At 42.2% G+C, this 24,792-nt stretch overlaps 1 protein-coding gene across 5 annotated transcripts in view; it reads left to right on the top strand.

Annotated features, from left to right (window-relative positions):
- PCBD2 (pterin-4 alpha-carbinolamine dehydratase 2) overlaps nt 1-24,792 on the top strand; it is a 46,544-nt gene that overhangs the window by 1,186 nt on the left and 20,566 nt on the right. For 3 of the 5 annotated variants that reach the window (XM_057734625.1, XM_057734636.1, XM_057734646.1), the window contains one exon: nt 4,488-4,619. In XM_057734625.1, coding sequence (XP_057590608.1) covers nt 4,488-4,619 — 132 coding nt within the window. Of the gene's footprint in view, nt 1-1,499; nt 1,727-4,487; nt 4,620-9,316; nt 9,491-24,792 lie in introns of those variants that run through there. The other 2 variants (XM_057734627.1, XM_057734655.1) reach the window with 2 other exon arrangements.

Below are 24,792 nucleotides of genomic sequence, written 5' to 3'. Positions count from 1 at the left end.
GTGTTCCAGGTCCAAGGTCTATTCTTACGTGAAAGACTGTGAGCAGGAGACTGCTTTTCTCAACAGTGTCCATTACAGAGGACATGCCCAGTAAATCTTTGCTAAGGGACTTAAATACTACTAAGGGAGCTACACGTGAGGGCAGGGCATTCACAGCCCCTATTGCTGGACACCACTGCCCCTGGGCCCTAACCAGCATCCTGCTGCTGCTGCTTTCATGACTAGAGCTGACATGCCACAGTCTCCTACAGTGGTGTTAGGGGAGGAAAATGATGAACGCAAACTACTAAAATGATGAGGGGTCTCCAACTTGTTACAACCACCAGTTCATTTCTCAGTTCTCACTTTAATGAGTAAGTTTGTAGAGCATTTTTCATGATCCTAAACACCCAAAATAAATATTGGAAATACAGTGTTTAATTCTAGCCCTTGTCTCTATCCACCTAAGGCATCAGGCAAAGGAAACCAGAATGTGTTAGATAAATGCTTTGAGACCAGTGACATCAAGGTCTACAGGAAGATTCCTCTGCTGAGTTTTCATCAAGTGGGCAAAAGCAAAGAAGATGGGTTAAGCCATAAATCTGAATTTCAGGCTATTTTCGGTAAAAAGGGCTTTATTTTTTTCCAAGTCTATATGGGAAACAGAACCAAATGCTAGCAACTGCTAAGCTGAACTTAAATGGACTCTCAGTGTTTAAAAAAAAATATTGTTGAGTGTATTGTTATGTCCTCTGCAAAACTGTTTATATTATTAATTTGCTTAAACTATTCAGCAAAGACACTGGTGACTATAATTTTATGCTATGTGAATCATCTCAAAAAGAAAAAAAGGCAAAAAAGGAATAAGAGAATAAAATACTAATAGAAATATATAAAAGAATACCCCTTTTGTCCAAAAAAATAAAAAATATAAAAAAATTTATCTAAATCTGGCCACATATATCTCCGAGGTGCCTACTGTGCACTGCGCGTGTGCTACCTTTTAGAGTGCACTATGAGCTAGGTTTTCCAAATTATTTTATCTAGGCAAAGACAGATGAGGCAGTTTGCACAGGACACTGGCAGCTAGGCAATAACGCAGCAGAGCTCACATTCCGACCGGCGGCTCCCTGACTTATAAGGCCCTGATGTGGATCACGATCGTTCACTGACCCGCAACGGCGGGCAGAGGGAAGCAGCCCCCCACCACCCCCCGCTCCTCCACAGCTCATCTCTTCCTGTCCTTGCCCGCGACATCCTCCGGCCCGCGCGGACTGTTCCCCGCACCGCCCAGAAGCGAGTCCAGCGCGGTCAGACCGTCGGCGACAACCCGAAGAGCGAACAGGAGGTCCACCCGCAGCGCCTCGGCGGGAAACCCGGCCCCGGCGCCGGGACGACGCGGAAGGCCCGCAGAGCCGGGGCTGACCGCACCCGGGCCTGCGGGGCCCTGCGGGGGCGGCCGCGCGTCCGCCTGGCTGCCGGCAGCGTTGCCGGCCGTGGAACCGTCTGGGGGGCCTTCCGGGGCCGCTGCGCGGCGGGGCCTGCGCGGCGGGGCCGGGCTGCCCGAGAAGGTCTGGGCGGCGGCTGCGAGCTGCCCGCGTGGCCCCGGGCTCGGGGCCGGCCGGCGGAGAGGCGGGCAGGCAGCGCGCCGGGCAGCCCTCGGCCGGGCGCTATGGCGGCGGCGCTGGGGGCGCCGCGGCACTGGTTCCGGGCGCTGCGGGGTCGGGGCCCGAGCCTGGCGGCCATGGTGAGTGCCGAGGGCCTGCGGTGCGGGAGGAGGGCGAGGCCCCGCCGTGCCGGCCGAGGGGCAGAGGGATCGCGGCGGGCCCCGAAGTGGGCCGGGCCTTCGGGCTCGGGCTCGGGCTCGGGCTCTGGGTGGCCGCGTGTGGGCAGCCGACACCTGCCCGACGCGCTGGTCTGAGTCAGGGGTGGCCGCAGCATCGTCTAGTTTTCACTGGGCTTAGAGTTGCGTCGTAGTCTACGGAATTGCCAACCGGGAAGCAAACCAGGACGGTTTTCGTTTAAAAAAAAAAAGTGAATATGAAAAGCAGTTGTGAAACTATTTCACGGTTAGGGACCCTTGATGTGGCTGAAGGTGCTGTTGGGTCCTCTAGGTTGTGCGCTCGGTGAGAGCAGGCACCGTCTCCGTCTCGGCTCGCTCCCTGAGCACGGGGCCCTGAATGGTGAATTAACTCACCTGCCGTGGTGGTAATTTTTCTGGAGTGATTACCGATAAACGATTTTCTTTGTCGCGCATTGATTCTTTCCTCCCCCGAGGGGCGTCTCGGCCGTTTCCCTGCTTGAGAGAGTAACGCATTGGGGGTGAGTTAACTCGAGGGAACGTTTTGACTTGCAGCACCACCTAGTGGGAGAATATTGCATTCAACTCACCTCTTCATTTTCTTACGTTGCTTGTTAGAGCCCTTTTGGCAAGTTTGAAATTACTTAATAGAAGACATGTAAAATCGCTCGATGATGGAGCAGATGAGTGCTCTGTTTCGTGGCCATTGAGGTGAGAACACAAGATGAGTTCTTACCTAGGCGTGTCCCAAGGCATACCTCTGTCTAGGGCGCTGGTGGTGAAGTAAAATTGTGGGGTTTGGGGAGGAATGAATACACAGACGCGATTGGAGTGGGTGCCTTCACACTTAAAATCTTTTTAAGCCTTTCAAAAATCTTGACAGGTGGACACTGTAACATCCCCACTCTAGAACACTGCTGTCAGGAGAGGCTGATAGCACAGGTGAAAGTAACAAAGCTAGGCTTCGAATCAAAACTGCTCTTCAAATCCTATGCTTTCTCCTGTCGCTCCCCACAGCTCCCACAGGAAAAAAGAAAGTCCACCACAAGCGGTTCTGCAGAGGGTATGTCCCCAAGGGGACCATTTGTATTATGTAGGTGAGGTGACTCCATTTCACAGACCTGGACATGGTCCCTGTCCCTAGGCAGGCATCTGGTGAGCACAGAGTGCATGTCATTGACCTCACTGGGGTTGTGGATGGTGGAGAGGACAGAGGAAAACAGTTCCGAGTGTGCTCCACAGACTTCGAGTGACTGCTGCATTACCCACAGCATGGTTAATAGTTTTCTTTGCAGCTACTTAGTGATTCCAGAGTAGTCTCAGTTGAGTTAAAATATTTAAATGTTTAATAAAAACTTTAGCTTATTTCCTTTAGTAGGTCTTTGTGTGAAATTTTTCGGAGCTGTCGTTGTAAAACTAATGGATACATACTTTGGTTCTTAATAGTAAATGGTTTTTAATAACAAGCCTTTAAATGTTTTTATTTAATTAAGAGGTAGTTTCACTTTCTCTTCTGTTAATTGCAGGGAAGGGTAGCTGGCCTAGCGAGGAAGAGAAACTAGAAAATTGGCTCGTTAGCATCCTTTTCTCCTCTTTGTAGAATAAGTTGTTTTTAAGTTCACCTACTTTGCCTTCTTAATTACATTGATGTCAGTGATAATGGGTTTTAGGATTTCTAGAGTGGGAATGAGTTGAAGTTTCATGGCAGAGGATCCAGTTCATCCCCCGCTGATAAGGAACCCTCACATTAGTTCAGTCTTTCTGAGTGCCAGTCCCTCCTTCACCTGAGCCGATAGTAGCCCTGCATATGGGTAAGACAGGAGGTACTGGCAGGCACTTATGCCAGAATGAGAACACAGCTCTTCTGACTTCTCCTGGAGTGTCCTTTTCTTCTACCTGACATGCTGCATAGGGTTCTTTCAGTGAAAAAGCAAATTGCATGAGAAGTGTGGGCGTGTTAACCAACAGAACTCTGGGTTTGGCAATGTCATCACCAGGATGAGTAGGAACAGGATAGAGGGTGTTTGTGTTGCTGGTGTTTCTGAGAAAACTCACTCCACTAAAGCAAGGGCTTTTACCTGTAGTCCAGAGGGTCTGTGGACACCCAGAAGTTATTATACAAAATCCCCTGTAAATGTGCATTTGTTTTCCCCTGAGGATTGGTTTTCATTAGAATTGAAAGGTAATGGTGAACCCAGATAGTTGAGACCTGTGTGAGTAAGGACTGAAGGCTACCTAAGATGCTGTGGGACCATCCAAAGAGCAGTAGACCAGGAGTTTAGAGCCTTGAGTTCTAATCCTGGTTCCGCCCATGGATTTGCAGGGTTTCTTTGAGTGGGTGTGTTTGTTGCAGTTACCCAAGTCCTGGATTGCTGGCCATTGGTGATGATCTTTTGTAAGATGGACTAATGGTCAATCTCAGCTGTTTCTGTAATAAACCAGAGAAGCTGAATTGTAAAGTTTGAGGCATATATAAGGGGTGATAAGCCCACATACCATGGAGGCAGCTTATTTTGTACCCGGCTATCCTTGTTTTTGTCTGTTTTTTGAGAAGTTTGTATTTTGAGAATAACAGAATCAAAGATGGTTAGAAATTGTTGCCCTTTAGGCTGTTTTTCTACATCTCTATATAAGGTAAAGAGCTTTAAATTTATTTGAATTTAACCAAAGCTCTACATTTCAGATATTAAATGTGTTCTTTTCATAGTCAGCAGATACTCACTGGTCGACAGCAGAGGAGAGGAACCAAGTTATACTTGACCTTAAAGCAGCAGGATGGTCGGAATTAAGTGAGAGAGATGCCATCTACAAAGAATTCTCTTTCAAAAATTTTAATCAGGTAATTGTTAACATATTCTCCTTTGTGCTATGGTCTATTTTTGTCACCTTAGGCTGTAACTCTTTCTAATACTGCTGGTTGTCTGGTGCCCTGTGGATCCAGGATCCAAATCCTTTCTCCCTTAAGAATTCAGTGATACTTACTCCTTCCTTGTTGACAGTTGCTACCACCCAACTGGGTGATTCTCAGCTCTAGGGGAAGAGGGTGATTTATGTGATTTGGAAAATCAAATTCTGAAACCACTATTGCTCTGATTTGGTGTTGGTTAGGATATTTAATTTCCTTTCAAATTTTAAATAACAGTAACAGAGAGTGTGAGCTTTTTATCTTTATCAGAAGGGGGCATGAGTAAAAATGGTTGAGAAACATACACCTGCTTGACCGATTTCCCCTGCTTTTCTTGGTTGGTTGGTAAGTTTTCTTTCTCCTTATAGTTGCATTTCTGTCTGTAAATCATCTCCCAAGCTGCACCCTCTTCTCTAATTGGCTCATTTTCCCCAAGCCCAATAGCCAGCCCTTGAAGCTTCTCTTAAAAGCTGGCCCCCACCTTGGAGAGTCAGCCTTGACAGGGGAACTGCTCTGTTAGGGCCCCACCCTGTTTAGAGAGTCATCTCCCATGACTTACCCTTTAGTCCTTGCTCCACGGCATTTCTGTAAGGTCAGTGCTTTAGACTAGTCCATGTTTGTTCTGTTGGTTTGGTAATCCTCTGGACAGATTTATTGTTTTTATTTATATTAGGTGTCAGCATCTAGAAGGCAGAGACCATGTTTGCTTAAATAACTGTCTATTGTACCTAACACAGTTCTGGGTACAAACAAGCATTTGATAAATGCAGACATTGATTACAGTGTTTGCTAGTTTCTGGAAGGGTGTGTGAGGACCAGATTTCCACCAAAGAAATCTTCGACATGTTTTCCTAGTAAATGCCGTTGGCTCCACTGTGCTGCATGCCCTATTCTGCTCTCCATCCATCTGGCTGCCAGCCTTCTGCTGTGTCTCCAACTCCTGAGGAAACCTGGACCAAGCTGACTCCTTGTCCCTGTTGCCCCATGTGCTCGACGGCTCTTGTCAGGGGCTTAGCACTCTGTGGCTGGTGGCAGGGAATCCCATTGGTACAGTAAGCGTGTGCATAAGCTCTAGGTAGCATTTTCCAAGCTTATTAAAATTCTTACATGTGTACAGCCTGACTTCTTTAAGCCCGAGCTAATTTATTGGGCTTGAACATGTGGCTTAAAGTACTTGAGTAGTGTTGCCTCAGGCTCTGCCCATGAGTCAGTCGTCCAGCCCCACTCTAACCTTGTGCTCAGGGTACTTTCAGAAATGGGGGAAGGGAAGGTGTGCAGGGCATCCTTGATTAATTGTAACATTATTCACCAGGGCATTTAGTTAACTTGACTTTCCCAACCCCCCCTTACTCACCTTTTAGGAGAAAGAGTCAGACAACAAGAAAATCAGCTGATATCGGGGAACATATTCAGGGAACCAGAACTGAGATCATATCCTGGGGTTGGTTTTCCAGCCAGGCTCCTATGATGTCTGCATGTAATGGCCTGTAGTGGTGACTTGTGTCATGACACGTGTCAGTGCGCACCAGCCAAAGACTACCAGAAACATACCAATAGCTGAACAAGTTGGGCTTATTGCTTGTTGCAGTGAGGGAGAGTGCACACCCTAGGGAACTGTGGGGCATCTCAGGAAGACCGTGTTGGAAAGACTTACTACAGGATTTGGGCTGCTGTTAGTGATTTTGGACTCTTTAAGGATCAGGGCTTTGCCCTGGGTTGGATGCTGTCAGAAAATGGGTTCTATGATTCACTGTTTTAATAAAGCTTACCTTTAGGGAGAATGGACTAAAGTAGGGCCAAAGCTGAAATTGGTAAAGAAGCTGCAGTCACTCATTAGCCAGAAGAGGGGGGTGTTTGGTATTTTGTGTTTTGGACAATGTGCATGTTTTGTTTGTGTTGGGATATCATTGCAGAGTGATGTCTGTGGTACTTCTCATTACATTACGTTATTGTCATGATTACAGTAATCATTACGAGAGTGGTTTTATTTTTGTCTTAATCCTTCATGGTCACAGAGTGGCCTTGTGTGATGTTGCTGTTGATATATAACACCAAGGCCTAGGTGTGAGTGCTGGGCTGGCTTTTAGTAACTTGGAGGCCTAGGTGATAGTCTAGGCCAGTTCCCAGGTGTCGGGACTGCCTTTCCATTTTTCACAACTAATGTTTAGAGTGATGGCTGGCACTGATAGATCCTCACTTATCTTTCACTTATTCTATTTTTCAATACAGAAAAGGTATTTTTTAAAATTATAAAGCAATGATATAAAACATTAAAATAGGATGGTGTAAATAAAAAATTTTTTTCCATTGCAACTACTTCCATCTTTTTTCCTGTTCTCTTCTAGTCTTTCTCCATATGTACAGTTTATTCACAATGTGGCAATTGTACAAGCAGTTAAATTTTTAAAGAGTAGTTTAATTTTTATTGTAAAAGTAATATTCATTAACAAATGTTTATTAAGCACCTTCTCTGTGCCAGGCACTATTCTAAGCTCATGTAGCTCCCATTTCAGTGCAGAAGATAGACAATAAACAAATGAACAGATAATACAATTTCATGTAGTGATTAAGTCATGAGGGAGAATAAAGTAGAATATTGGGATGGCGAGTGATGGAGGGGGCTGAAAAGGCCTCTCTTGGGAGGCCTTTCCAGCCCCCTCTCTGAGACCTCAGTAGTGTGAGGGAGCTCAGCATATGAAGACCCGAAGGAAGAGCATTCCAGGTAGAGAGACAGCAAGTACCAAATTCCTGGAGCAGGAGGGATCTTGGTGTGATTGAGGAAGAGCCAGGAAGCCAGTGTCCTGGAGGGGGCAGAAAGGAGAAGAGGCTAAAGAGAGGGAGGGGCCAGAGCACTGGAGCCTTGTTGTTGTGTGAGGACTTTGGATTTTACTCTGTGAAGGAAAGCTCTTGGAGGATTTCAGGCAGAGACGTGCCATGATTTGGTTTATGCTCAACAGATGGTAGAAGAGCAAGAGTGGCAGCAAGCAGAATGTATAAGTTGCCATGTGATAGGCTAGGCAAGAGATGATGGGAAACTGTGGTGGTAGCAATGGAATGTGGAGAGAAATGCAGGATTTCTCATTTATTTTGAAGATAGAACAGTCAAGACCTGCTGTTAGATTGGATGTGATTCAGCTACACACACACACACACACACACACACACACACACACACACACACACACACACACACGTGAGTCAGAAATTATCCACACTCCGGTTATATTAAAACATCTATGAATTCTACAGCCAGAGTGTACGCATGTACACACACACACACACACACACACACATTCTTTTTCAAATTCTTTTCTATTATGGTTTATCACAGGATCGTTCCCTGTGTTATACAGTAGGAGCTTGTTGTTTATACACTCTCCATGTAATAGTTTGTGTCTACTAATCACAAACACCCAGTCCATCCCTCTCACACCCCCTTCCCCCTTGGCAGCCACAAGTCTGTTCTCTATGTCTGTGAGTCCATTTCATGGACAGGTTCATTTGTGTCATATTTTAGTTTCCTCATATAAGTGATATCATATGATATCTGTCTTTCTCTTTCTGACTTCACTTCGTATGACAATCTCTAGGTCCATCCATGTTGCTGCAAATGGCATGATTTCATCCCTTTTAATGGCTGAGTAATATTCCATCGCATATATGCACCATATCTTCTTTATCTGTTCATCTGTCACTGGACATTTAGGTTGTTCCCATGTCTTGGCTACTGTAAATGGTGCTGTAATGAATATTGGGGTGCATGTATCTTTTTGAATTATAGTTTTGTCCTGATATATGCTCAGGAGTGGGATTGTAGGATCATATGACAACTCTATTTTTAGTTTTTTTGAGGAAGTTCCAAACAGTTTTCCCTAGTGACTGTACCATTTTTAAATGGTTTACTTATGTAGGGTGTATAAAATGGTGTTATAAGTTTGCTTTAGAATTCATTTCTTTTATTGCTATAGAAATTGAACCATACGTTTTAGAAACATTTTCATTGACCCTGGTTGAAAAACCTACTTCTCAAAGCTTTGGATTATTCTAGATTTTACTATAAGAAGTAGCTAGTAAAATATATTTGGACTTCTTTCCTCTTAGAGGTTTTATTCCAAGATATGGTTAGTTCCAAATAGTCTGCCTGCATTTGGTAGCTCAGATTGGTGCAAATACTTACCTATTATAAATGTGAAAATTCCTAAGGGATCCTAATGGCGTAGGTGGATGAAGTGGCTGTGGGTTTTGGTTGCTATCAGGCCACTGTCTTTCCTCGGTGGCGGTGCAAAGGTAATGGTAAGACTCCATGAGTATTCTGAGCACGGCAGTGCCAGGGCTGAGGCAGGAAGTTTCGACACTTGGAGTACTTGGACTCAGGGTGGGGTTGGCATTTGTAAAGGAGTTTTGCTTTTTTTCTGTTCTTGTAGACATAAGGAGGGAGAGGCCTCTGAGTGACGTGTAAACGTATTCTTAGGTGTTTGGCAACTGCATGGTGACTGTGTTGAAAGAACAAAATGTCAGTTAGAAATGTGGGTGTGAGCTTTCCATAAAGATACATTTTGTTAGGCATTGTCATGTGGGGACAAGTGGGAAGCTTACAAAATCCGAGTAAATTTTATGCTTTGGAAGCAGGTGCAGAAGGTGAGGTTTTGGAACCCAAGCAACAGCTACTCCAGAGCCCTCCAGGACAGGAGCCCAGGTGGCCCAGGCGGCATCACAGACCCCTGGGAAGGCTGTCCACAGTCTCTCATTCCTGGATACTGGACCACCCTTGTTCAGCATGGAAACAAACTTAGTATCAGGAATAGGTAAGAGTGGGGGTGGGGCAGCTGACCTAGTTTGGTACCTTTTGGGTGAATGAAGAGTTCCGAGTGGAGGAGATAAGGAGTTTCCACTCGGTAATGGAGAGCAGGTTTGATTCATGAAAGTGGAACTGAGCTTTGTGAGAAAGAACTGTAATTCTTAGCATTCCTGGAGGAGCTCCTAGGTGGGCCTGCCTGCAGGACATTTGATTTTGTTAGATGGAATCTTGTGAGCTGGCTGATGTTCAGCCAGATTTGACCTACAAAAATGGCTCTTTTACATGGTTCAGTCTAATAGCTTGTCCAAGTTGAGTATCTCTCGCAGGGCAGGGTCCAAGCTCTATTTGTGCTATAACTTGTTCATCACATTTTGGTTAATGTAACTGCTGCCATTAAAAGATTTCTGGCACTGGAATGGGGAGGGACCTTCTGAATGGCCTAGGCTGCGGTGGTGGTGGTGGTGGTGGTGGTGGTGATGGTGATGGTAAAGGAGGAGTGGGGGGTTCTGTGTGTCTAGCATCAGTAGTACCATATGTGAGTTTGGGGTTTGTAAAATGACTTTTATTCCTGTGCCCAGAGCTCCTGCTGTAGAGCAGTTGAAAGTTACTGTCGCTGACTTACTTTGTAAAGACGTTTTATTGAGGAATTTGATAATAGGCTTATGGTTAACATTTTGAAACACTTAGTGAAGTCAAAGGCTTGTTGATACCAGAAGACAGACAACTGTTAATGAAAATCTTAACGATCCTCGCAGGACATGGGTGGAGGTCTCAGGCGCTCTCCTTGTGAACGAATTAGTTCAGGTTTCATTGTTCATTGTTGTGTACCAAATCTTGGTGCACATCAAAGTTATGAGTCAGTAATGCAGTAATATAAATGTCACATCTGAGCACTCTTGAAGGTGGATATTCACTGCCTGGCGAGGGTAGAGAAACTCCCAGTGAGGATGTTCCTAAGGCTTCGGCATCATGTAGCTTAGAAAGTGTCATTTTGCTTTCAAAGTTTAGCTAATATTTGGGTGTCTGGGAGCCAGGTAAAGTGAAAACTTGTCTGATTATCACACCAGTAGCTTGCTCTTAACATGTGCCCACTGATGGGCTTTGTTATCCAACTAGAAACCTGAGAAAGATTTCTAGTTCAGAGTTGTCATTGGAATAGAGAGTAGAGACGTGACCTTTCAGTGATCTTTTCCGAAAATTTGGGAAGCTAGTAAGAATATCTATGTGGTGTGTTCATGTTGGTTTTCACTTTGAAGTTATTCCTGGAGTCCCGGGGAGGCCCGGGCAGGACACACTGATGTTGTCAGGTGGTGGCTGGGACGTTGGTTTGGTGTCCGCCAGGGTGGGGAAATTAGAACCTAAAATTTTATCATTCGGAGTCTTGCTTCTGCTGTTTATGTCATAGAATAGGTTTAGACCTGATGTGTATTTGTAAAAGCACATGTGATAGATAGACGAGGGGAAATGTAAAACAGGTGTAAAAATGCAAATATGACATCACACTGCAATGTGAAAATGCCGTGGTCATTACACCGTCCTTTAATAAAAACGGACTTTTAACTGCATCGTTTTTTCTTAGTCGTATAGTAAATCTTCTGTTTACACAACTTCACCTGAGTATTTTGTAAAAGTCAAACAGCCAAGAAGTATAATTTCCTCAAAAGTCTTTGTCTTGCCCTTTTACAGATGGCGTAGAATCAGGTGTGTAAAAAATAAAAAGCAGTTTGAGCTGACGTGAAAGGTATTTCAGATTTATGCTTTGCAGATGATATTGGTATGATTAATGCATTCATTGCTTTTTTTTATTGCTTTTCACAGATAATGTACGTGCTGCATGGAAAATGTTGTGGGTTTAAATCTTTGCCAGGTTTAGACTGTGAATATCAACAGATGTTATCATATAAGTACTATAATTATTATAAAATAAAAAATTTGTCATGAGATGCATTGACATAAATTTCATTTATGTAAATTGCTTTCAATTAGTATAAAACCTTAGTGTAGCTGTTAGGGTTTGTGAAGCACTTTAGATGAGATTAACTTGGTATAATGTGGTCACAAATGGGCTGCTTTAAATTTAACTGACAAGAAAATAACACTCAAAAGTTAGGAAATTACCGAGGCATTTGTTTTCAGCCTGCGTTGCTGGTACCGCTTAAAGAGGCTGAATATGAATTAATAACAGTGGACTGCTGGCTCGATAATTACGGAAAATAATTTAAAGGAGACCTTAAGTAATCACTTAAAAGCATTTTGGTCTTGTTTTCTGTTCTGGTTCTGTTTTCCTTTGGTATGCCGCTCCGTTGTTGCAGTACAGCCATCATCAATCGTGCTTAGGTTTGCACAGCAAGAGTTTTGTCAATAGAGTTTTGGCGCATTAGGGCCATGACATAGAATCTTGCATTCAGTTGTTTTGAAATACGGACCTTGGGTGCCTGATGAAGTGGCTTTATCAACTCTTTATCAGCTCTTCCGAGCAGCAAATACAACGCTGCACTCACATTTCTGTGGCCAGGTGGTGACCAGTGGCTCTCTGACCTCAGGAGGGATGTGGCCCACTAGAGCTCACCCTGGCTCTGAGCTCTCTGTGTTTTGCTCTTTTCTCTACATCCTTTTAAATAAAACAAAGCAATAATCCTCTCCCCTGTTTTGCAGATAATTTTCCATCATATTGCCCTTCTGATCCAGACTGGGAAGGGCCATTCTAACTAATTCACTATAATTAGTCCACTGAATTTTACAGAAGGACACTGAACCAGACTGAGATCATGGGCTTGATGTGGCCACACGGAGTCACGTCACAGTTAGTAGGTGCCAAACTCATCTCTGGTTCCCATAGCAACATTTTTAGGTCCTGCTGTGATATAGAAAGATGTTTTGTTTTTATTTTTTGATTTCTTCTGGGAGATATCTTGTTTTCCAAAGACTTCCTGTTGGATTACTTTTCTGCCTTAAATGAGTTTGACAATACTTCCCTGAGAAAGGGACTGTTCACCAGCTAGAACAAAGCTGTGCTTGTGTGGGAGCAACCCAGGTATCACTGTTGAGCAATCAGAGGTCATTTAATTGTATTGTTAAAATCAGTCTTATCAAAACAGCAGATGCTGCTGATGAATCAGTTTACTCCTGTGCTGTCAGCCAGTAAGGCAGGATTGTGGCCTTCTACCATATCACTCATCAAACTGACTGCAAATGCCCTGCCCTTGCCACTGCAACACTGACCATGGACATGTACCAGGTGCCTGGAGCAGACCCAGTTGGGGCTGGGCTAGGAGCCACGTGGTCTTCCCACTGAGAGCCAGGGGGCCTGGCTCTGTCAGGATCAGTGAGCATAGCGAGATCCTTGAGCCTGCAACCACTGAGGGGCTGTCACTGCTGTGGGCTCAAGGCGTGGAAGGAGAAAGATCCAAAAGAAGTACCTGATTCTGTTCCTGCCCAGAAGAGGTCCCAGTTTTGTTGGGGAGGTGGAACATCTGACTTATATAAGATACTGATAGTTGATTTTTACAAAATATTTATTCATTCATTCATTCATTTATTTATTTAGGTTGCTGCCAGGTCTTAGTTGCGGCATGCGGGCCAATCTTAGTTGCAGCATGTGAACTCTTAGTTGCTGCATGTGGGATCTAGTTTCCCGACGAGGGATCAAACCCGGGCCCCCTACTTGGGGAGCACAGAGTGTTGTTACCCACTGGACCACCAGGGAAGTACTGATAGTTGATGTTTTAAATTGCCATGTTAATCAGGCACTAAAATAGGAAGTACGAAGAAGCTGAAAGAGGTGTAATCCAGAAAGCCTGCGTGGAGGGGGACGTTTTGATAGGTCTGATAGGTTTTTTTGAGGGAAGAGCTATGGGGGAGGGGTCCGCAGGTGGCACAGATCAGGGACAGGGAGAAAGAGGGCACATCTTATTTGTAATGTGTAGGGGAAGTGAGGGCCCTAAGATTGGTTCAGTGAGCTGGGCTGAAGATTGGCAGGGAAGGTCCTTGTAGTGCTTTCTCCCTTGTTCAGCATTGCCTCAGGGTTCTGGTATCTGAAAGCAAACTCTTGTCTTTCTGTCTTTCCTACAAGAAAGTTTCCTAAGAGAAACTTGTTTGTCTCAGTGGGACCACCGTTCTCGCAAGCACCCAGACCTAAAACTGAAGATTAAAAAAACTGATGATTATCTTGGTGACCAGTCACCAGAAACTGGTCAGTGACTGTGCTTCTGGTCTGGGTGCATCTCCCCTCCCCCTAGCACTCCTGTAGGAGCTTCCTGAGGGCTCTTTGCCTCTAGGCCCTCTCTGCCTTCCTTGGCCTGCATGCTGCTTTATTGTGACTAAGTTGGTCTCTGCTCAGAAAATCCCAGTTTCCCTTCTGTTATGTCTTATAAGACGTCATCTTCTCAGACGTTTTCAAAGCTGCCCGCAGTCTCTAACCTTACCTCTCATGACTTCTCTGCAAGAGGCCTCTTTAGTCTGTTAGAGATTAGAACTGTAAGGTACCTGAGAGGTCACCCAGTCATCCCTTTCATTGAAGAAGCGGGGAAGCCAAGAACCAGGGCGGGGCGGGGGGAGGCGGGCAAAAGCATTAGTGGCCATACTGGAACTGGAGCTGACACAGTATAGTGGGGAGGGAGAGCATAAACAAAGAAAATAATGCATATATCATTGCCAATTATGGTAAGTTCCGTGAAGGAGCATCCTAATAGCTAGTGTTTATGAACACTCAGTCTTTGGGCCAGGCACTATATTGTAAGGACTTTACGTGTATTTATTCATTTAATCTTCATAAAACCCTGTCTTTGCAGAGAATATTTACCTCATTTTACAGATAAGGATACCAAAGTTTAGATTAAGTGACTTGCCCCAAGGTCCCACAGTGGAGTTGGGATTTGACCCAGGCAATCCCTTCCAATTGCCAGTGTGGAAACCACCTCTCCAGCAGAAAAGAGTGTTGTTAGAGAGAAAATGGGAAAACCGTTTGTTTGGAGGAGAACTGTTAGGGATGGCCTCTCTAAGGAACCGATAAGCTGATGCATTTTCTTTTTCTTTTTTCCCTTTGTCCATTGAGGCTTTTTATTTGCATGTGTATGTTACATCCCTAGGAAAAGAATCTTGGGATTGTCTTTCCTGTATTTTTGTTTTGCTGCTTCTTGGTCCATGATACCAGCTGAGGTTGTCAGTATAATGAAACCAAACAGGCAGTCTGCCATTTTTTAGATCTTTGAGTTGCACATCAAATCTGGGACTGGCCACTACACACTTGTTTAACCTGCCCATGTGGCTCACAATAATTTTTCCAGCTCTGTGGTCATCAGTGATTTCAAATTCGCCACTGTAACCATTCTTCATTATTACTGTTAGAAACTGGATGATGACTTTGGAGCACAGTCTAGTAAGAACCTGGTGTTTGCATCTCTTTAGCATCGTTGATGTTCTTGAGATCATCAGCCAGGACATTCATGTGCACCAGTATGGCAGCCTAGAAAGGTGACAGGAAGAGGACAGGAGGGGTGAGGGCATGATGTTATGGGAAGTTGGCAGGCTGTTTAGGGACTTAGAGGATGAAGTGGAGGCAGGAGGGGGCAAAAGTCGCATGAGGAGAATGGTAAGGAGGTTGTTGTATTCATCCAGGTGAGATATCATCACTAGGTGGACAAAGCAGGAGATTGTGGACTGGGTGGTGGCAGAGATGTTTAGAGTTTGGAGCTTCTTTTAGTAGTTTACATGAGCAGGAACCAATGATGCCACACATAACTTTTACAGGGAATAAAAACATCAAGAGAAAACCCAGGTTTTTCTAGGGAGGAGTGGTGATGGGTGGTGAGAAAGAAAAGCAGGGGTTGTTAAGAATGACTTTCAAATTTAGGACCTGAGGAACTGGGTGGTCAGAAGTGACATTTACTGAACTGGGGGAGTGTGGGAAAGGAACAGGATTGGGGTGCAGGGATCAAAGTTTCTGATTTGGATGTTTTTAAGTGTGCGTTGCTATGAGACATCCCAATGTAAACCCCAAGAAGGTAGTTTTATATCTGGGTTGTAGATAATTGGGGAGACATAGGTGTGTATGGAAGCAAGTCAGTGTAATAGATGAGGTTACCCAGGCAGAGATTGTAGTGTGAGAAGAGAAGGAGGCTTAGAACTCAGTCCGTTAAGAGGTCGGATAGAAGAGGAGGTGCTGGCAGAAGACTGAGAAAGACTTTATAGTGAAATAGGAAGAAAATCAGCCCAGTGTTGTACATAGAATCCAAAAGAAGATGGTGTTTTAAAAGGGAGAGAGGATTCAGTTCTGCTGACACTCCAAGTAAGATGAGTACCAAAAGATGATCACAGATTAAGCAACATGGAGGTCATCAGTGGCCATAGGAAGGATGGTTTGGGTGGGGTGGCGGTGCAGGCCAGCCTGGAGAAGAAGTGGAGCTCACGTGCCTTACATAGATCTTTGTAGTCACAGACATTAGTCTCTCGTCTGTTATTTCTGTATGTAACTCAGCCCTTGCATTATCTTATTTGTTTGTGGTTTTCTTTCAGCTTTGTTTTTGATATTAAACCTGTGAACATTAGCGCTAGAAGGGTTGAGGCAATTGAGGCGTAGGGGTGAAGTTGACAGTAAACCAGTGGCAGAATTAGGATGTAAGTGCAGCTTAGATCACGCAGCAGAGGAATGTGACTGCTTACCTTCTTCTCTCTGCATCTAATATATAAGCACCTTGAGGGCCAAGACTTGGGTTGTGCTTGTTTACCTCTCCCACAATGCCCTCCCAGTGTTACCTAGGTATTTTGAATACGTGAAGCCCCTTGATTGGGCTCACGTAGGTGATCCTAGTCAGCGCCCTTAGCCCCAGGGGAACATAGTGTTTTTCATCTTTTTGTCTCCTATAGGTTATTACCTAAAACCCTGTCTCACTAGGGACTTCTCCTCTCTCGTTTCCTTACTCTTAGACACAGATGTTCCCTAATGGTGACCCAACTTACTTGGCTGCTAAGTTGCTGGGTATGATGGGATGATCTTTAGGGCCATGACACCCTCCAGAAGAACAGCATGGATTGTGTCTTTGTTCTGTAGGCAGTTTTGAAGTGTTGGAGAAAGAAATGGGCCACTTGTGGCGTTTCTAGTAAATCACCTCCAACAAGGAGAGGCTGAGGTTGGCACTTACTCTACATTTTGGCTCCACAGCTTCAGCCACACACACCCACTCTTTTATAAATCTTGGTGTCCCAAGGGACCATGGCAGATTCATCCAAGACTCCACAGAGTATCACACTGCCACAGGCCTTTTTACCTGTTATCAGTTAGGCACTCATTTCTGTTTCAAGACAGTTCTTTTAATCTCAGGTCCCTTTGCTTTTCTGTGACCCTGTCCAGCCCTCTTGGCTGATTCTTCATTTTCTTTTTCTTTTCTTCTTCTTCTTTTTTTTTTTAAATCATAAATTGATGGCATTCCAGGTAGAAAAGTTTTTAAAATGTATTTGATACATTTTTTTAGGAATTATTTAAAAAATTTTTGATGTGAAAATGTTGCTTTAAGGTCCATCCGTAATACAGGTAACACTCAGTGTTGCAGTATTTACCTGAAATGCAGCCAAGTCAGTTTTCTTTCTGACAGTTTGGAGAGTCACAAAGTATTTTATGAATGAATGCATGTTTTCCAGGAGTTAGTAGCTCATTGTTGGGTGACCTGGGAAATAACGTGGGTGGTTTCACTGAAGCTTTCCAGCAGCCCTGCAAGGTTGGGTGTTAGGAGGCCCAGTTTAGTAATGGTAAGAAGGAACCTGCTCAGACTTACAGATGAAGCAGTGATGGGCCATCCTTCCAAGGCCAGGCTTCCTACTTACTCTAAGGCCACAGCTCTTCTCTAACCCAAGTCTATATTTTGAAGGGTTGTGGAATAATTCAGAATATGGATTGCTGTCCAAGACCTTTGAAAGAACAACTCTGCTGTTCAAAATTGAGTCTGTTTCTTTGTTCTGTTTAGGAAACAGTTTATTTTGGAGGGCTTAAAAGAGGCAGTGTGTTCTTTGCGTATTTTGAAGAAAAGGGTAGCCAGCTGCTGATAGGAATTTGACTTGTGAATTGCTACATGGATTCCCATGCCTGCCCCTGAAAGCATTAGTTTAGAATACTTCATTGATCAGTTATTTATCCTAAGTCAGTTATAGATTGGAGGTCAACTTCTACCTGGAGGGGGAAGTGACTTCCAGATAGAAGGTCTGCGAAGAGCAGCTAAAACCTTAACTTGGCAAATTAGAACTGTGTAGAGAAGATACAGCTTTCTGAGCCACTGACCATACAGTTGTGAATACAGATGTGTAGAAGAGAGGGCCATTGTAATCTAAATGTCTTAAACTATGATTCTGTTATGTAAGCTTGAGAATGAGTCTCTTCCATCTTCCTATTTTTTTAAAACTGCAAGCTTCAAATAGAAGGGTTTAATGTTTATGGACTACTCACTCATACCCCACAGAGATCAGCCAGGCCCGTCTCTCTTACAGGAATGATAGCACCCTGTTATGTTTGTGTGGTATGTTTAGCTTGGTAATAAGTACATTTTTTTGTTCCTGATTACATAGTGTGTTTTATAATTTGGAAAACACAGAAAAGTACAAAGAAGAAAACTATACCTTCTGCCCAAGAAACAATATGTGTGAATGTGTATTTTCTGAGTATGTATGTATGTATATATGTTTGTGTATATATTTGAAGTCATATTGTAGATGCTCTTTTGTTCAGTTGCTTTTTTTCACTTTATACATGGTGAACGTTTTTCCGTGAGTAAGATATTTTACTTCGTGATTTTAATGGTGGGATATACAGAGTATTCCATTGAACGGAAAGGCCATATTTAATTTCACTGGTGCCCTTCTATCATAACTAACCACAGGTGAGTCTTTGTGAGCCTACCTTGTCTAAATACTCCATATAAATGCTGTCCATTGATCACAAAATATCAGAGTCATACCAGGTTCTTCCTGAGTGTCTTTAACTCAGGATCTTGATGCCCATTGAGATCAGGCATAGACCCAGTTACTTGTTAAAGTAAATAGAAATCATCATCTAGATTGAATTGATCTGTTGAAGCTAAAAAATCAAGCCCTTCAACTTACTTGAGAAGGTCAGAAGGAAAATGTTATGTTATAGGGCTTTTGTACCTATAGCTACCATTCTCACAGCTTAGGGGAATGGTGTAGGGAATGTTTTCATAGAAATATTTCTCTTTCAGAGATTTTTTTTTTCAGATAAAGAAGGCTTGTTTAATTTGGGAAAAGTGATTTCATAGGAAATTAAATCTTTGTAAATCCTCTATCACATTTCCACACTTGCCAGTTCTCTAGCAAATGATGGCTTTTGAGTGGTTCAGAAAGGGTTTCTTAAAAAGAAACAATTATATATTTTATACATATTCTTTTTATTTTTGAATTGGATAGGTAAGAGAAACTTGTATTTTCTCTTTGTATTTGTCTGTGGTGATATTGCTGGTTCTCAGACTTCAAATGGTGATTACTTGTAATAATTTTTTAAAAATTTCACCTGATGAGAATGTCTTCTTGGGCGTGATGAATGGCTCCAAAGAACTTTAAAAACCCAACCGGTGATGTTGGCCAGGCGCTAGAGAGTTGCTGCTTAGAGGTCCGTAATTGTTACATCTTGGTTTGGTATGCTTGGTGGTATCTAATCATGTCGTGTGCTTGGGAGCCTTGAAAGAATTTTCTTTTCAAGTCTTAGTGCATCATTTTTCCCGACATTGATCAAAGGATGGAAAACTAGTATTATATACATAGCCTGGGTATTCATAACTATCTTACATTCTTAATCTTTTGGCTATTTGGTTGAAAAACATCTACGCCTCTTAAATATTGAAAGCATAATATCTTTTAACCTACAACTGCAGAGGTAAAATGAATTTTATGTGAAATATTTAGTTGTGGACCACATCTTCAGCTTTTTATATGCCACAGTGGTCTTGTTTTTTTCCCTTCCATTGTCTGATAGTGAGGTCATTTTCAGTCCTCTGAGAAATTCTATTCCCAGCCAGATGCGGCTCATATATTAAAAGTAGCACCTGTGGCTAATATCACAGCAGTTTACCATAAATTTACATGGTAACTAGGATTATATCTGTCAAGACTGTTAAAAAACATCTAGATTTAATTTGATTTCCAGTATTGTAGAAGCTATCCAACATTTTGCTTCATAACTATATTTTAAAAGTTAAAAATCACTCCATTGTTAAGTTTTATAGCACTCCTAGTGCCCATTAAGTTGATTTGTTCAATGGAGGTCAGAGTAAAGCAACTTGGCTACATTAAGATCGGAAACCAACCCATTTGTGACAAATTTAGCCCTTTCGTGTGAATCTTCTCAACGTCTCTGCATTGATTGGATTCAGGTGTAGCTTATGTCAGTAGCATTTAACCTCAAAAGAATGAGCAATGTGATGGGGTTGTTGTAAATTATGGAGCATTTTGCCTTTGCTTGTTTAAATGTAACTGTTGACTCTGCTGCCCGTGCCTGACTGCTCCCACTGCATCTGTCTCTAAACGAGTGGTTTGGTTTTAAAGACATCTTGGAAAATTGCGGTACATGCCCGCACTGCGTTCCCTTCCTAAACTGTTTTATTCCCCATCATCCTTTGAGTCATCTCCCACATGTTATGATTTGCACACCTGCAGTTATAAAATTATTTTGGGGTGTCATTATATCATGTTGTTCACCAACTTCCCAGCATTTATGAATACAATAGTGATTCACCGTAAATCAAAATAATGTACAGGTTACAGAGAATCTGCTCCTACAAATAAGAATTGAATGATGAATTTCTTTGGTGTCCTCCCATTTGAACATGGGTCCTTAAAAAGAAACTGGTAACAATATATTTCTTTGTATTTGTGAAAACTTAGCTCATAGTCTAGAACTGAATTAAAGTATAAGTTCAACCTTCTGGACATTTGTTTTTAAGACATGTAAACAAATATAAGCCAATTAAGAAATAAGCAGCATCCCTTTCATAATCAGTAGTTGTAACTGCCTTAGCAATAATCTTGCTCCTGAACGAGAGAACCGTGAGTGTTGGCACTGAGGGTGGGGCACATGCCCCTCAGCACAGGGTCCCTAACCCTGGGTGGGCATGCCCATTTTAAGTTGGAACTCAGTGTGGGGACACTTTCTGCTCTGTTGGTAATCTTTCTGGAGGGAAGTTCATAAGCTTCTTTGACCCTGAGCCTCACCAAGGGAGTGGAATGGTGGCCAAGATTTATTATGCTGAAAAGGTGGTGATGGAAAAAACGATTAGGAGTGAAGCTAAAATTATATACATTTAGTGTTACCAGGTGTAATCAATCACTTAACAGTATAAGAAAATACCTTAATAACCACTTTGGAATCTTCTAAAATATTTTTTTGGTGAATTACACATCTCTTGTTTATTTGTACACTGGGATAAATTTAGCTCCTACAGTAACTTAGGTGCTCTACTTGTAAATCTGGATTGCTGTTGCATCTGTGGAGAGGAGGGGTAAAAATATAAGATGGATATGCCCAGAACCACTTGCTCACACAGGCTGTCTTGATCGCTACCTCTCTGCGGCCTTTACTTCTTACCAGGTGTTCATCGTTGACCATCTGCCCTCTCCCACTACACTATAAGCTTCTTGAAGGGCAGGAGTTGTGTCCCAGGGCCTAGAGCCCAGGAAGGTGGTTGGTAAATGTGTACATTCCATACTTTCAGAAGCAGACTGTTAGGGAGATTCTGAATCTTCCAAATATGTTAAAGGTTTTGTTTTCAGATCCTGTATGGAAAGCAGAAATATAAGAAATTGGTAACTTGTTTTTCTGACCATGATTCTTTTTCCTCCTTAGCCTTTCATTGCAGTTAGTAGCACATGTGTGATTTTGTTTCTAAAGGTGTCAGTGGACATTCTGAAGAGGATAGGAACCATGAGATTGCTGGCGATGAGGCTATCCTTGCCATGTAGCCACCTCCAAGATCTCTGTATTTAGTTTGCAAAGGGCCCAGGAGCTGCATCTGTCCAATGGCCTTAGAAGGCTGATATTGAGAATAGAAATAAAACTTATTGAAGAAGACCTGCTTATTTTCAGAGAGAAGTATTATTTCCCCTTAACTCAGAAATGAGTTAAATCCTGAAATAATCATTAAAGTGCACAGTGCCAGCTTTTATCAGTTATTAATGCCATATTACCTCAGGTGGTTTAGATATGGGAGAAATGGCTAATTTAAAGCCAGATGAACAACTTTGATAGCACTAAATATGTATAAAGTACTTTTGCATACATTGGCTTATAAGGCAGTATTTAGCTTAGTTCTTTCCTAAGTAACAGCTCATTGAAAAATGAAAACTGGTATTAACTGCATTTTTATTTAGAATGTTGTTTTAAGCCATGCAAAATGGTATTGTGTAATTGGTTTTTCGGAGTATAATATGTTAGTAAATTATACATTTCTTGTAATGAAATTATTTGGCAAAGTTTGGCTTTTATAATACAGCTGCTGTTGGTGAACAAATATATTCATTTTACATGAAAAATTTTTTCATTCATTATATCAACAAACATTTAAAAAATACACGTAACTTCACTAAATTATTAAAAATAAGTTTCATTTCAAAAACAATGACTTTGTTATAATGAGACTATGTTATAAATCTAATATTGTAATATTCTGGGACTATAATTAAGAATGGGTTCAGCTGGTAAATTTTGGGAAGAAAGAAAGTTACAATACATTGCCTATTTACAAATTAACCATTACCTGCCAAAAGCACATCAGACCCACACAGCGGACATCCGCTAATCCAGTGGTTAGCCGTTCCGGGCTCTAATGCACACTGTTTTACACGTTAACGGTTTTGAAGTTCCAGGCCAAAGCTGACCTTTCACATGTGCTCCATTCACAGTAGGAATCTCCACTCACTGCTTCCTGTCAGAATGGATTATGGTGACACAACCCAGGGCTCACTTTGGCTGCAATTAAGTTTTTGATCAGAATTATTTCGTTCGCAAACAATCACATTTGTTAAAATGTTACATCTGCCCTGAAAACCACTGGCAGCCTCTCAGTTTATCAGTGTGATGTGAGTGTAATTCTTCATTTGTTTTTCATAAAATAGCAAGCCATCTTATATATGTTATTTATTTATTTATTTTTTTTCATTTTCTGGTTTCTGCCTTTCATTTCATTGGGTTTGGAAGGAAACTATGTCTTGAAATTAGTACAGATCTGCTCATAGACTTCGGGAATTCGAATGGAATTGTTTTTGGTGCAGAACAAAATTATGCAGTTGAGCCAAGACTCAAATATTATTTCCAAAAATTGTTAGTGGTGGTTCTCTTCCTCACATGAGGAAACGTTTTAGCTCTGTGAGTGTGGGGTTCGAGGTTTCGATTCTGGTCTGCAGTTCCTGGAATCTTCTCGCCTACCGTGTCACTGCCTGTCAGCGTTGATCGTCATGCCTGTTTTGGGATCCATCACTGCTGCCATAGACACTGGGTACCAGAGGTGAAACCAGCAGTGGCTTTGTTTGCCTCACCTCTCATGGTTCTTTGACAAGCTTTTGAAAGTCATTTTCCCACTAAGAAATGGCAGTAGAGATATACTGAAGTAGCTTTTTCGCTGACTAACCATTTTATGTCTGTAGTATGGTGGCAGGGGGTATCAGTGAAATTTTTGAGTTTTATAGCTGATTTTCACTACTTGTTGAGTGTTGTCGCCCTTTTGTGAACCTCCCACTTTGGACAAGACTGTTTGCATGGTAGTTTTGTGTGTTGGGTGGGGTACTTTGGGAGCACAGGATTAGAGTTTGGATTAGAGTTTGACTTAGAATGGAAATTAACCTTTGACTTACTTCTGTGTGAGAGTAGAGGCTGGGAAGTGGTTCTGAGCTGAGGTAGTGTGGGGCGGAGGGGGGGGAAGGAATAGAGTTGGGAGGTTGTAAAGTTAGGAATGCTTGAATTCTGTCTGCAATCCAAACATTCTGTTTGGAAATTTTAATTACTTTAAAAAATATATATTTAGAGTGCTATTAAAGGAACTTATTACCAGCTTTTAAAAAAAATTGCATCAAAACCCAAACCATTTCCCATTTGTTTTGATGTAACCAGTCATTTATTACTAACTCATAAAATTATAAGTGGCAAAAGAAAGGTGTTGCACCAAAAAGAAAAAAAATCTCTTTAGCCTTAATTTTTGAAATTTTTAAAATAAAGTAGAGCCTACCTATACTTCTAAAATCAAAAGACTTTATTTAAATGGAGTGATATAAATACTGGCTGTAATAATATAACCTTCATTTTCTATATTGTCAGATTCATGAGCAGATTTTTCTTAAATCCTTTATTAAAAGTATGCTTTATTATGCTTTATATTCCAAAATATCTTATTTGTAATATACCTGACCATATTTGCTGTTTAAAGGAAGGATATTGGAAGAAAATACTGAATAGTATTGAATCTTGAGAGTAAACACCAACCAAGTAAACACCAACCTTGAACTTTCTAAAAAAGGCATATGTGTTTCTTTTAGTTGTCATTATTCAGTATGGCCCTGCCTTCTTAGAAAGTGGTATACAATAAGAAGGTGGCTAGATAGAATTTCTAACTTTATTTCATGCTTATATTAATGTAGTCATGATTTTCTTGTATTCAGGTTTTGGTTTCTGGTTTGTTTGTTTTTGAGATTCTGAAATTTTCAGAACCTTGTATCCATATTCTGTTAATGCATATGTAATATGTGAGGGGCATCTCCTGGGTCATAGGAACCTTCATAATTTTTGAAGGGGATTTTACCAAAATCTGAGCAGTCGGGAGAAAGAGTGATGCAGAGTGCCCCAGTCTGTGCCAAAACACAAAGACAGCTTAAATCCTGTGCAGCATCTACCATGTGTAGACACAGTCTCTTGGCCTAAAACCTCTGAAGCATCTCAGGAAGGAAACAGAAACACATAAGAAGGTTCAAAAGTGCTCTCTCTGAAAGGCTGACAGACATTTGTGACTTGGGATCCGCTCTCACAATATATGAAACTGAAAGATAAATTGGACACTTAACTACCTTAAAGTTTTACTGGCACTTGTAAAAACACTTCTGAGGTCCCAGATAGGTCATTTATGCCAGAGAGAGAACTCTAGGTTCTTTCCTAACTACCACGAAGAAACAAACTCTCACTTCCTAAACAATATGGTTGTTCGCTTAGGAAAACCCCAGTCTGTGCAATGAGAAGAATCCTTTCCTTTTTTTTCAATCACCAGGGAACACAGCACTTATCTCCTTAAGCTGGTCGTCAGGTCACACAGTGGGAAGAGCCCTGCCATCACT

The sequence above is a fragment of the Hippopotamus amphibius genome, chromosome 1, assembly GCF_030028045.1.
Source record: "Hippopotamus amphibius kiboko isolate mHipAmp2 chromosome 1, mHipAmp2.hap2, whole genome shotgun sequence".
Taxonomy (NCBI): Eukaryota; Metazoa; Chordata; class Mammalia; order Artiodactyla; family Hippopotamidae; genus Hippopotamus; species Hippopotamus amphibius.
Note: the sequence above shows the minus strand (reverse complement) of the source record. Positions and strands in the feature narration are given on the sequence as shown.